This window comes from Pinus tabuliformis, chromosome X (assembly GCF_031772625.1).
Source record: "Pinus tabuliformis cultivar Carrire ecotype Pingquan chromosome X, CPIR1, whole genome shotgun sequence".
Classification (NCBI taxonomy): Eukaryota; Viridiplantae; Streptophyta; class Pinopsida; order Pinales; family Pinaceae; genus Pinus; species Pinus tabuliformis.
In genome coordinates, this window is record NC_142308.1 from 607,571,215 (window position 1) to 607,585,748 (window position 14,534).

The window sequence follows — 14,534 nt, forward strand, 5'->3', positions numbered from 1 at the left end:
TCTTGTTGGTGATCTGTGTGATGATGATCTTCCTCTCCCAGTGGATCCATATTGTTCAAACCCCAACAACAATAGGCCGCTGAGGGCCACTACAATCTGGGGCAGTATCTGCCTATCGAAAACTGCAACTGCGATCTCTCCTTCTTCTTTATGCCATTCTGACCTCAGCAGCAAGGGCCACTGAGGCGCAACAAATGCTGTTTCGCTCTGGTAGCTGCTGCAACAGCTAAGGCTGCATGCTCTCCTTGCCATTGATCTGGATTATTCAATATTTGATGTTATCAATCTTTACCAAATTATTAATAACACAAATTATTAAATATATTTTTGGGTTATTATAGTAATTTGAGTTATTAGTATTTTTGTCATATAATGACAACCCATAATTGATCTTCCATGGGGCTTAAATAGCTTTAACAAATTATAATTTTCTTTAATATTTTTTCATCAAATAATAATTTAAAATAACTTTTAAAAAATTCGACATACAAATTTAAATCTACCCAAAACCTTCCCAAAAAAAACCAATCCAAAGTATGAATTTATTGAAATTTCTAAAAACCAATTTAAAATAGAATTTTATTCCATCCAATATTTCGATAAATTTAACCACCAAAAACGTTTGATGCAAGATTAAAGGGCTCTCAAAGAATTTAGTTAGTTAAAAGTTAAAAACTACCTTCAAAAATTTCCCCTTCCCCGGCTGGATTAAAAATAAAACCGCCTAACAGGACCGTGGTGCTATGTACGAGTATAAAGCGTTTCGTGTGCGCTCAAAGTTTCTGGGCTGGTAGTAATAATAATAATGCAAAGGTATATCTGGCATTGGAGGATGCCGGAGGGTCTTTTTCCATGTCTATGATTGCAGTTATTATTATTACCAGTGTCGACAGAAGCTAGATCTGGACACTGTCCATTAGAATCGTTATTAGTTTCCATGGCGTGGTAGGGCTAAATTGAATAAGGGGGAATGTATGCCGCCGTATAACAATAAGCATAGCAATCGGATTTGGGATTGGATAGGCGGGCGTTAGGGCGTGGAATGCATGCAGGAGCAACAGAACAAGGACGGCGAAATGTTGGTGCCCCATCCAGATTTCAACAACGACACAATTGAACCCATGGAAGGTCATTACTCGCAAAAACCCTTTCACAAACTTGTATTTCTGTACCTTTCTGTTTATTTATTGATTTTTTCTTCATCTTCTTAAGTTTGATCGAAAACTCGTAATTCGGTTCGGGAGCCTCTAGCTCCATTATTTTAACTTTAATTTTATAGGTTTTAATAGGTTTTGGTTTTGATGTAGCATAAAAAAAGCTTATTGAGTTTGTCAGGGTTTTAAAGTTTCTTAAATCAGGGTTCGCTTACACTGCGAATAATTGCTTTGTATGGATTTGAGTGTCGGGTATCATTAACCACGTCACAGTGGAGAGAGCGCATTTATTCTTCTCGATTCCATTGTGTATCGGGTGCAAAGACTAATCAAAATTTTTGGAGCATGCCACAGTTTTTAACTTATTCCAGAACTTAACACCTGATTTTACTGATATTGCTGAAACTGATACATTCACACAGTTATGACTGTTAAACTGAATTTTTACAAAAATGATCAATGCACGGCATCATGAACAATGTCACCGATTAGTGAATTTTAGTTTTATTATCTCCACTCATGTTGGTGAGTGAGTACACTGAAATGTAATATCTATTATCTAGTCGCATGTGACGTTATTCGTGTCTGTTTCTATTATTCTGCTACACTGTCTCGCAACATTCGGATGTCTCAGCTTATTGTGTTTCTCACTTTTATATTTTCAACAGCAACAGTAGGGCAAGCCGATACAGTGAGCACGGCTGAGAACCAGCCTATTATTGAGGATCCTCCGACGTCAAAATTCACCTGGACAGTTGAACACTTTACAAAGCTAAATGTGAAAAAACATTATTCTGAAACTTTTATAGTCGGAGGATATAAATGGTAAGGACCAATATTGATGTCGATATTTGAATCCTTGGTGTACTCACTGATTACCGAGTTGAACCCAGGTTTTTCAACCTTCTGTTCTTCTTTTGACTTTGATGCAGGCGAATTCTAATATTTCCAAGGGGGAACAATGTGGATCACTTGTCAATGTACTTGGATGTGGCGGATTCTACCACTTTACCATACGGCTGGAGCAGATATGCTCATTTCAGCCTGGCTGTTGCTAATCAGATTCATTCAAAATACAGTGTCAGAAAGGGTATGGATTCTGAACTTTCAGATGCCTCGTGGTCTATGCGATATACCCCTTGAACATTGTATTTCCGTGAGTAGGGGTTCTTACTTGAGTTTCTTTGGTTTTGTATATGTGCGTTCATTTTTTCATCTACAATCTTACGCTCTTTTAGGCTGTGTGTGTAGTTTTTCAAGCTTCATTTCAGGAATTAGGTGTTCCTCTTCTTTCAAGTCCTTGGTTACCTGTGGCCCTTTTTGTTTGATATCATTATTTGCCATGTAGATTAACATGTACACCCGTTCTCATTTTCATTTATCTGCAGACACACAACATCAGTTCAATGCTCGGGAGAGTGATTGGGGTTTCACATCATTCATGCCACTTTTGGATCTTTATGATTCAGGAAAAGGTTATTTGGTAAATGACACTTTGGTAATAGAAGCAGAAGTTACTGTACAAAGAGGGATGGATTACTTGCAATATGATTCAAAAAAGGAGACAGGCTTTGTTGGACTGAAAAATCAAGGAGCAACATGTTACATGAATTCCCTTCTTCAGACATTGTATCATATGCCTTACTTTAGAAAGGTTGGTTAGCATTGCCTTTTCTTTAGGCGGGTTTGGCTTATAAATGCTGCTAAACAGTTTTATGGTCCATTGTCTTTAGTTTTTTCTTGCCTTTGAGATTTGCCAGTGTAGTGTTTCATTATGATTGTTTTTGCAATTTGTTATGAATAGGTACCATGCAATACCCCTATGGTGTTATTTTCACTGTAGAGAATCTTTAGGTTTATTTGTGAATGAATATCTGTGCACCAAATTTGATATGGATATCTGTATGATTTATGATTTATTAGGCGGTGTATCATATGCCCACAACTGAAAATGATGTACCATCAAATAGCATTCCTTTGGCTCTACAGAGCTTGTTCTACAAAGTTCAATACAATGATACCAGCGTGTCAACAAAAGATTTGACGAAATCTTTTGGATGGGATACATATGATTCATTCATGCAGCATGATGTACAGGAGTTGAACCGTGTATTGTCTGAGAAATTAGAAGACAAAATGAAGGTTCTGTGCCTTTCCTGTTGTTTCTGATGATTTTATCACTGTTGTCGGGTTGTTTAGAGTTTATTGAAAGGGAAAATCATTAAAAAACTGTTTGCCATGAGTTTCTTGAAATGGAGAATCATTAAAAAACTGTTTGCTATTTGCTTTCAGGGTACTGCCGTGGAGGGTACAATACAACAGCTATTTGAGGGGCATCATATGAATTACATCGAATGTATAAATGTTGATTATAAATCTACACGAAAAGAATCATTTTATGGTATGGTCTGCTTTGTCCTATTTGCAACTTATTCAACGGTTTTCTGCCATATTGTTAATATTGTGGTGCTAAATTTTCCCAATAGATCTACAACTTGATAAGAGTCATTCTATGGTATAGTCTGCTTTGTCGTATTTGCAATTTATTCAACGGTTTTCTTCCATATTGTTAATATGGTGGTGTTAAAATTTCCCAATAGATCTACAACTTGATGTTAAAGGCTGTCGAGACATCTATGCATCATTTGACAAGTATGTGGAGGTCGAAAAACTTGAAGGTGATAATAAATACCATGCAGAGAACTATGGCTTGCAGGTTAGGTTATCAATCACCAACCCTAAAAATGTCAGATTGTGGTTTTTAGATTTTCTAGGCTTCTTGATTCACATTAAGAATTGATACCTGTAAATTTTTGTCAACACTGGATCTCTAATTTTCAATGGTTCTTTCAGGAAGCAAGAAAAGGTGTTCTTTTCATTGATTTCCCTCCAGTGCTACAGCTTCAGTTAAAGCGATTCGAGTATGATTTCATGCGTGACACAATGGTCAAGGTGTTGTGCATGCCAGTGCCTCTTACTATATGTTTTTATGTATTTATCTAGAACATTTAAGTCAAAATTGGTTGTGCTAAACAGCTCTATTGTGAGTTTGCTTTTTGGTAAAATTAACTGCTTGCGTATTGCTACTTAAAACCTGTATTCACCTAACTCACTTGAATCAGAATTGGTAGTTTTGAACAGCTCTATTGTGATCTTGGTTTTTGGTAAAATCAACTGCTTGCTTATTTCTAATTAAAACCTATTAAGTGCTGAACTGATAATACATTTCCTACTATTAAAAGAGGACAAACTTCAAAAATAATTTGAACTCTTACCTAGCAAACAAAGAACAAAAACTGTTTCTTACTAAGCTTAAATACATCTTGATCTTACTAAAGATTATGCATTCTATTCCTCTACAGATGAATAATGTTTATGCCCCTAGTAGATGATTGGCCAGTGTCATGACAATTGGACTGGTCATTGAACCAGTTGATCCCAGAAATGAGAACGGGACTGGAATTGGAAAAAAACTGAACAAAAATCTAGTCCACCAAAAAATACATAAAATAGTCAAATTCAATATATGTGTGTGTGTGTGTGTGCACGCATCAATATGAATCCAATTAATTTATCTTAGAATGAGTAGACTCTACATTGGGATTCTAGCTTGATTCCTCTAGCCTTGAAAGTAGTGATATCTTTCTCTATGGAGGTGGGTTTAGGTCCATCCAAGAAAGGTCTTCATTGTCAAATGTTGGTGCCTCACTCTCCACAACCCACTTCTTTGATGTATCAAAGTCACCTAAAATTATGTTGCTTGATTAAGGGGTCTTGTTTAGCAATTGGTTACGTCACAAACTAAAGTTGTACTAAACATTAACCATGTCATTCAATGATTTTTGGTCCAAATGTGTTTTCTTCTTGGCATGTGTATGCTAAAAAATGTTCCAATTTTGTTCACACCCTAAAGAATTGCGTGTTTGGCTTAATATGCAAATTGCAATTTTTTGCAAATTAGGGCATTGGCCACCTAACTATTGCCACAAATAGGCTGCAATAAGAGTTGAAGGCAAAGAAGTAATAGCAAATGATTTTGAAACTTGTAAACTGTCATGGATATTCCATTGGACAATTTCATAACATATTTCATAAAGATTTATTGAAATATGAAAATCTTAATTTTACTTGGACTTTTTGGATTTATTAAATTATTGTTTTTTCTTACGCATGCAATATTAAAATGCAGAAAATAGAGAATAAATAGGTCAATCCTTGAAAACCACAATAACACAAGATGACTTGGAAAACCCTTTAGGGAGGAAATCCAACTATAAGATGAGGTTGCTATGCTCTCTCTTTCTATGAATGGAAATAATGCAAATACAAAGGCGTGAGACTTGTGGCCCATGGGTTGCTATAGAATACAAGACTTTTCTGTTTTGCTCTCTCTATCCACTTTTAGCTATTTTGCCTAAGTATGGAACAAATTGCACTAGAATAGAATCAAACCTCTTTTCTTCCTAGTGGCCCAATTATAACACAACTTGATAGCCAACTAGGGATTAACTTTGACCCACTCAACCCTCAATATGAGTTACAACTCGACCCTTCTAGAGCGTTCTACATAGGGCCTATTTGGCTAGCCGTTTTTGCATGAGTGATGGGCTTGTTGTGGCATCCTCTTAAATCACAGTGGACAAAACAAAAAGTTCAATTTTTGAGTGGCATAAGTTTTGCATACGAACTTTCTTTGAGGCCTTTCTTACATCAATGGAAAGGTATTTGGGGGTAGAACAACATTAGAGATCTGATGCAAGTGGGTTTTTTGACTCCAAAAAACTTAATTAAATGCGTCAAATTGCCTTTGGAAGGTTTTAAACCCCAATTTGCCAAATTGGGATCCACCAATAAAAATGGTCTCATCAGTTGATTCCTTGAATTGAATTTTTCCACTTTGAAAGCATCAAGATGGATGACAAATAACATAAGATCTGATTTGGATCACAAATATTAATACCCAAGCGATCTTTTGTTCTAGTTCTTATAGCCATAGAGATGCCAAAGATATTGGTACTCATTGAAGTTCAAGAGCTTGCTATGTATCTCATCATGAATCTTGGGATTTGGGACCATGCATGTTATGCATTTGTATAATACCTCTTTTCCCTCCCCATCCATCTCAAAATTTTGTGTAATGGTACCTTAAAAGTTCGAAAAACCAAAAATATTCATGAATTGTTTTGGAATGTTTGGAAAAACTTTTCTAATGAGTAAAATAACATATAAACTTTGAAAATTAACATCACCTAACTTGGGTTTAAGTAGAAACCAGCTGCATGTAAAGTTCTATGGAGTTGTTTGTTCTATCATTCTTCAATGATTCTCCATATAAGAAGATACTTTTGTTTTTTATCCCCATATGGTGATTTTTATTGCCTCTTTTGCTTGATCCATGGCCTTATAAACAAAACCCAAGGTGGGGTTATCAAGATTGACCATCCACAATACTATCACGTGAGGCCCACTATATTGAACTCTGAATTTGTGCTGTATGGCGTCTTATGGACTTGGCTGGTTCAGTACCAAACAGGCCATCAGTGCCACTGGTTGGACCTGTCAGGGATAAAAAATCGCCAGACTGGCTGGTTCAACTGGTTCTGATAACACTGGATGATCCTAAGATAGTCTAGTTAAAAACATTCATGTTAGGATAATCCTGTTATTGGGAAAACAAACTTCTACTAAATATAAAATTGATTTTACTGCCTAGCTGCAGTTGTTCCACCCCAAGCTAGCAGTTCAAGAAATAACCATGTTCTGGGCCACAACAAATGTTGTGCTTTCCTCTTTTAGTTTGTTTGAGTGGGTAGATTATTTTTGTAACTGTTATCATATTTTATAGTTTTTTCTCATCTTAGAAGAAATAAATAAAAGATCTGTCCACAAATGACTGAAATAGGTTAATGGAACTACAAATTTCTAATCATAGGGTAATATGGGAGCCTTGAAGGCAACTCTTAGATGCATAAAAAATGCAAATAAAGATAAGGATTATAAAGATGGAGAGTAGAAGGATGAGATAATTATTTTTAAACTATATGCCGAATACAGCATTCAGTTGTGAAATCAATAGTGTGAGTGTTAATTTCATCTATTTGTTATGAATGAAAGTGTGGTTTTGCTTTTTTTGAAGCTGCTTTATACATCTTGTATTTTAGCAATGCATTTCATCTTATTGTGGCATATAAGGCCAACAAAAGCCTTAGAAGCTATAAGTGACATTGTAGACTTCTGAAAGAATTAGATGATTGGATCTGAATTTTGTAATTGGCTTCATTGAAGTGAACACATTAATTTATGAATTTCAATTTAGGAACATCAAGATATCGTTTTTGCTATAATAATTTTTTATTTTTTATTGTTCAGCTATTGGAGAGCTGGGGTGGTAACCAAATTCATTTTGATGTTCTTTATTTGATTTATAAAATAAAATCAGTGCACTGCAGACTCGTATTAAATTAGTATCTTTTTATAATATATTATATAAGATAACTTTGAACTTCCAAAGGAACAGTTATCAATATAATACCACTGCCCATTGCAATGCTTTTTGGATAAGGATTTTAGCTTTGCAAGGTAGCTAGCCTTGAAAATATGAGGTACATGTGAATAATATTTTTGAGGCACTGCAAAGCCATAAAAGAGGCTTTCTTTGGCTGATGTATGATGTAAATGTGTTCTATTTCTTTTCTTTGTTCATAAAAATGGTTGTCCTATTTGAATGACTAAATGTTGTCCTTGGCATAGATACTGTCTTTTTGCCATCTATAGACCTGATTTCCTGTGTCTTTTGGCAGATAAATGATCGTTATGAGTTTCCACTGCAGCTTGATTTGGATAGGGAGGATGGAAAATATCTTTCTCCAGACGCAGACAGGAGTGTGCGTAATTTGTACACTCTACACAGGTAACCCTTTTTCAGACTCCAAGAAGTGGGTGCCTCTTTTCTAACATTTAAAAATCCAAACCCAAGTAACAAATGTGTCTAACAGCTGGATTTTAATCTGTAATCTAGTTCGAGATAGTGTATTGTGCACTTTTGGCTGAAACAAGAATAGTGGGATATGCTTGCAATTATTTCTGATATGCCTGGTATTCAACATGAGTTTAGATTTCCACTGCATCTCCTGCATGATTTACACTGTCAACTTTCCCAGGTTGGATCTACATAATAATAGTCGCACATACTGGATGCTGTGTTGCTGTTATATGATAGTTTGTGATTTTAGGGTGCCTAAACGGATTTTTACATTGATTGTACTACTTCTATATTTATCAGTATCTGTGTGTACAAGTAATGGAGCATGCCTTAATGCTTTTTGTCCAGAAATAAAAGAGGTTGGCAAGCATGAATCAAAACCTATAATAATAGTTGACCAGGAAATGATTCAGATGAAACTAGTGAATTGGGGGGATTGTTGTGTGTAACATAAAATTGTAAAAGTAATAGGCCTTCTATAAATTTCATGAAAAACATTCTCAAGTTAATTGCATTGATCTATTTGAAAATGTTGAAAATAGTAGCGAGAAAGGGTTCCTTGATTTGTGCCTTAATTCAAGGAGCCACAATGAGTTTCTCCTTAGCATGCTCGAGTTTCTTATAAGTTAGGAGCTAATTCCTAAAAGTTAGGACAAATTCCTTTAATTTAGGATTTGCTCCTAAGAGTTAGGACTATTTATGAGGCATTTAACTAATAGGCTGAAGTGGATGGCTCAGTTTAGTGCCTTCTAGTGCGAATCAGCTATGGAAGCCAACATGCGTGAGTTTCAAGTCTAAATTTGGGCAGATCGAGTTACATGAGTCAGTTAGACTTAACTCACTCAATCACCAGTTTGACTTTCCAGAAATAACAACTTGCTAACTTTAGCCATTCGAATTGCCTTCAAAAGAAGGAACAAAGGCACATATTTGATCATTGTCTTGTGAGCTCGAGTTGGGGAGACAAGACAATAGAGCTCATGGGTTTGTGAGAAGGTTGCACAGGTTTATGTGTGGAGCTTGTGAGAGAAGTTTTGCCAAGAGTAACTTGTGCACATTATTGGAGAGTGTAATTTCCTTGGAATTGCGCAAGAATTTAGGAGTAGCCTATGCGCAAGGAATTAGGAAGAAATCGAGGAGCATATCAGAGGTCTCGCAAGGAGTGTTTCAGCTTAGTACAAGCAGAGGGAATCAGTTTATATTCTCTATTGGAACAAGTTTGTATTTGTAAGAGATCTATTGCTCAAATTGCTTCAATAAAATTCTCAAAAAAGCAAAGGGTTTTCCCAGTTGGGTTCCCTATAAACTTTTGTGCCTTGATTATTGTGATGGTGTGTTTATTTCTGTTCCTATTCCACTGCAAAATTTAGTAGAGAAATTCTGTGTCTATATCAAAAGAAAGTAGTTTTCAGATTGTTCATATTAGCAGTTGCAGAATTTCGTGGATTTTCTACAGAATTTTTTTCTATTATACTAACAAAGGACTGTTAGATTATTTGACCATATCAACATCCTTCATAGTGATGTTACACATCGTAAACAAGATGAACAAGATGAGTCTCTAATAGTGATCAATGATGACTTTATGTTGGAGCCCTTTGTGAGAAGGAGACTTAGGAGATGAGCACAGGTCTTTGTGTGGTTGTTTGTACATGTTTCTAATCCCCAGGCAATGATTGATTTTGTTTTTCTATTGGTGTCAAATATAATTTCCCTTGCACTTGCCAACCCTAGATTTCATTTTGATGCTCCATTGGAGAAAAAAATAAAAGCGATCTGCTTTGAATTGCCGGTGAAGTAAATTGTGCTTATCCATTCAAATCTGCCATTAAGTGTTGGTGTTTGGATTATGCTTGAGTGTGTTGGTAACTTGGATCAAAAGAGGAAATTGATGGATCCATGTCTCCTCATTTTGTTCTAATACCTATTGATCCAACTTCTCTTTTCTTCTTGAATCGATATGTTACAACAAGAGGCCTTTAACCTTGGCTATAACAAATTTAGTTTTTAACTTCTTATCCAAGTCTTGGTTGAAAATAGCTATATTATGATACAGCCAAATCTTCCAACATTGAAATTTTGGAAGTGCAGTCTATAATTGTTTCAAGAGAGTTTTGTTTTTGAGAGACCCTATGTAATTTTTACCCCATAGTTAAAACATGTCTCTCCACGAGCTAGGCCTATGTGATTGGTGACTAAGGCCAGCAAAGCAACTTGGGTATACCTGTTTAGTGAAGTTGCAATCAAAGAAAAGGTAATGGATTGATTCTTCTGTTGAGAGGCATGAGGCATGAGGCATGAGGCACACCTTAAGGGCCTTGAATTCCCCCTTTTACTTTGAGAAGCCCATCGTTGTGCCACACCTGATTCAATGGTGACTAAGGCCAGCAAAGCAACTTGGGTATACCTGTTTAGTGAAGTTGCAATCAAAGAAAAGGTAATGGATTGATTCTTCTGTTGAGAGGCATGAGGCACACCTTAAGGGCCTTGAATTCCCCCTTTTACTTTGAGAAGCCCATCGTTGTGCCACACCTGATTCAAAATGGAAGATCATAGAGAGTGAGTAGAGAAAGAAGTTCATGCACGTATTCAATGTTCATCCCTGAATTTGTACTACAAAACTGAGACAAGGGGGATAAGATTGCAAGGAGGTGACCCAAATGACCAACCTCTCTATCATTTGAAATGCTCAAATCATTTCGAAATATGGAAAATAGTATTTAAGTTCAGGCATTCCATCCATGTCTTCAAGGGGACTATCATTTTGAGCAGATTCCAAATTTGAGAACCTCTCAGTGGGAGTCTCCTCCCAAAAGAAGGGTATTGTAAGTGAATTGAGAGTGATCCAAGCTTTTGACATCCCTTAATATTGTGATTCTTTGAAGATTCTTTGAGATCCTTTAATCCTCCATCTTCCAACTGATAGGTTATGTTACAATGATATATAGAAACAGGGAGAGCTTTGTTAGGGCCTGGGGCATTGTCAGGTGATCAGTGTTGAAGAATCTAGGGCAAATGTAGTTAATGTGATTCTTCTAGCATGATAACTACTTGTGAGGTATTTTAATTTTTCTTCTTAGTACAATCTTCACTTGTTCTTATTATAGTGTCTTCTTATATTCATCAAATAGTTATCAAAAACAAATAGACAAGAACACAAGATATTGGCTTGCCAGGGTCAAAACCTCTACCTCTTGGAGAGGAAAACCCGCTCAAAATTCTTCTTATAGAGATTCCAATTGACGAATACCAAGACAATGACACTTGACCTATCAGGCCACTCCAAGACCAAGACACCAATCCTCTTCTTACTGTTGAGATCATCATCATCATTACTGTTTCACCGAGATCATCATCATAGTACCACAGAGGTCCTTCTAGTTGCACCATTGCTTGCTTCATCACCATGTCAACGAGGTCTTTCTACTTGAATGTGAGTTGCACCGAGAACTTGATCACGACCTTGTCTTCATTAAAGAACAAGACCTACTTCACCGAGATCTTGACTGTGTCTAGAATGCCGATAATGTATAACTGTGAGGTCAGAATCATGCTGAGATTGTGACTCTCTAGAGAGCAATGCTAAGAGTGCATTACTGAGAGTTCCTTGCATCAAGATCTTTACCATCAATTATGTCGAGACTGTTTGTGCTACTGTAGGATTCCTGAGATCTTCTTCACCACCGAAAACAATGACTGTGTTTCCTTCACTAAGATGTGCACCACCAAGGAGGAGAAAACTGTCATCTTTCTCACTGTAATTGTCCATGAGAATTGCAGAGCTGTCTACTGTACCCATCCGAGGTTGCTGAGCTTGTGGACAGACCTCCGAAAATGTTATCCGAAACTGTCTTCCTGCAACTCCTGTACCCATCCGAAGTTGCAGAGACTTGTCCGAATTTCTGTCCTGTGGTGACCCTAGCTGGGTATATATAGTTGTTGTGTCTCCATAATAAGCCGACATGCCCATTGAACCTATGTGTCACCTTTTATGAGCCGACTTGACAGTTATATATATTTTGAGGCTGACATGACTGTTCTCTTCATCGTTTTGCTTGCTGCCTTCTTCAAGAGGATTGTGCTTGTCTTTGGAGGGCTTCTAGACTTTTCTATAGACTTGTATACATTACACATAGGCTCAAGAAGAGCATGACATTGACTCTTTGACATCCTAAGGCTCTCAATGGGAGCTACTAATAAATAAACCTCTTGCTCATGAAACCCATGCAGCAAGGAATAATAATAAATTCATTTTCTTGTTTACAAAAATCATAATTACAATGTCATGAAGACCGAACCTAGTTACACTTTCTTCAACAATCAGCTCTGTATTGCTTTTAAGATTTCTAGTTCCTTAATTGGTTTTAATAGCACAATGTTCTCTACGGAGGAGATGACCATTCGGATTACTCTTGGATTAGTGTCTTCTTGTTTGGAATATTTGGACTCAAAATGAGTCTTGGCGGCATGCTTGGTTGCCAGGAAATTGCATATCTTGGATCCTTCCTCCAAAGTAATCTCTTTATTATTGTTTTTGTGCTTTCTTGCATAGCTCATCAAAGGGAATGCTGTTTTACTTGTCCCCAAGCTTCAGCCAAAGGCTGCACTATTTAAGCTGCCACATATCTTATTCAACGTTGAGTTCCATGCGTGGTTTTTGCTATGTCATATTCTATGCTTGTTGTAGCTCAGAAGAAATTCTTTGATTTCCATTTGACCCTACATAGAGGCTAGCTGAGCTTTAATATGTCTTTCTCAACCGACGATGTGATATAGGAAACTTTAACCTAGCTTTTGAGAGCAATCTGAACCATCTTCAATGTTTTCTCCCATATAAATATTGGGGAACTTGTGATCCAGATCTGCAATAGCTTTGAAATTTTATCTATGCTCATTGAGTCTTGAAGCTACAAAGAATTGAATCAGAATGGTAATGGTAATTGTATGTACAAAGCAATAGGCCTATGATCTTAAGGTTGTCGATGGAAAATTTTTGGACGTGATGACACTTTCTTGGAGGAGATCACTAATCCTTGATTATTAGTGTTTGATGTATTCCTTGATTTGATGTATTATCACTTATGATCTTAAGGTTGGCATTGGAATATTTTTGGACGTGATGACACTTTCTTGGAGGAGATCACTAATCCTTGATTATTAGTGTTTGGTGTATTCCTTGATTTGAAAATGATACATGATATGGTGGGACAGTGATGGAGGCAAACACTAACATAGAAGATATTGGAATTGGTTGAACTTGATCAAAATTGGCTAATTTGGGGGGATTTTGGTTGGAAGTGGTCAACCAAATTGGTTAGTCATTGACAAATTCAGTAAAGACGGGTTTGTTCATGACAAAATTGGTCAAAATTATAACCAATTTGGGGAAATTTGTTCTTGACAAAATTGGTCAAAATTAACCAATTTGGGGAAATTTGTTCTCGACGAAATTGGTCAAGATTAACCAATTTGGGGAAATTTTGTTATTTTGATATTTATGTACTGATGTAGCCCTTCCCACTCAAAAAAGTGAGAAAACCAAAAATGGAAAAACCTTATGAATTCCCTAAAACCTAATTTTTAAGGATGCCCACCATTAAGGTTCCACTTTGTGATTTTCATCACATTGGTGGGGAATTGTTGTTGGTTCCTTGGAGGTCTTCTTTGGCCAATATTGTGAAATATCCTATTTAAACATTTGCAATATTTACAGTTGTTTGCAAAGGGATTTCAAAATAGGCTACATGACACCATTTCCTTTGGAGGGACTAATTATATATTAATATTTTTCCATGTTTCTTTTATTTTTCATTATATTTTGTATTTGTTAAAGGGTTTCAACTATACATCAACACACCAGAATTCAATAACAATGTCTTCTTGAGAGTAAGACATGCCTATGCTGTTTGCTCCTCTTAATTATATCAGGAATTAGCAAAGCGAGGTAATCTTTTTAATGATGCCCACTATTAAGTCCCCACTTTGTGATTTTCATCACATTGATGGGGAATTGTTGTTGGTTCTTTGGAGGTCTTTCTTTGGCCAATATTGTGAAATATCCTATTTAAACATTTACAATATTTACAGTTGTTTGCAAAGGGATTTCAAAATAGGTTACATGACACCATTTCCTTTGGAGGGTCTAATTATATATTAATATTTTTCCATGTTTTTTATTTTTATTTTTCATTATACTTTGTATTTGTTAAAGGGTTTCAACCATACATCAACACACCAGAATTCAGTAACATCGTCTTCTTGAGAGTAAGACATGCCTATACTGTCTGCTCCTCTTAATTATATCAGGGATTAGCAAAGTGAGGTAATCTTTTTAATGATGCCCGCTATTAAGTTTCCACTTTGTTATTTTCATCACATTGATGGGGAATTGTTGTTGG

At 36.2% G+C, this 14,534-nt stretch overlaps 1 protein-coding gene across 4 annotated transcripts in view; it reads left to right on the forward strand.

The window, feature by feature from the left end:
* Positions 1–764: 764 nt before the first annotated feature.
* Positions 765–14,534, forward strand: part of LOC149141508 (ubiquitin C-terminal hydrolase 13-like) — a 32,595-nt gene continuing 18,825 nt past the window's right edge. For 2 of the 4 annotated variants that reach the window (XM_089450151.1, XM_089450153.1), the window contains exons 1-9: positions 765–1,128; positions 1,823–1,979; positions 2,087–2,244; positions 2,543–2,808; positions 3,078–3,296; positions 3,447–3,555; positions 3,755–3,870; positions 4,008–4,106; positions 7,955–8,064. In XM_089450151.1, coding sequence (XP_089306277.1) covers positions 1,047–1,128; positions 1,823–1,979; positions 2,087–2,244; positions 2,543–2,808; positions 3,078–3,296; positions 3,447–3,555; positions 3,755–3,870; positions 4,008–4,106; positions 7,955–8,064 — 1,316 coding nt within the window. In that variant the 5' untranslated portion in view covers positions 765–1,046. The remainder of the gene's footprint in view (positions 1,129–1,822; positions 1,980–2,086; positions 2,245–2,542; positions 2,809–3,077; positions 3,297–3,446; positions 3,556–3,754; positions 3,871–4,007; positions 4,107–7,954; positions 8,065–14,534) is intronic. The other 2 variants (XM_089450152.1, XM_089450154.1) reach the window with 1 other exon arrangement.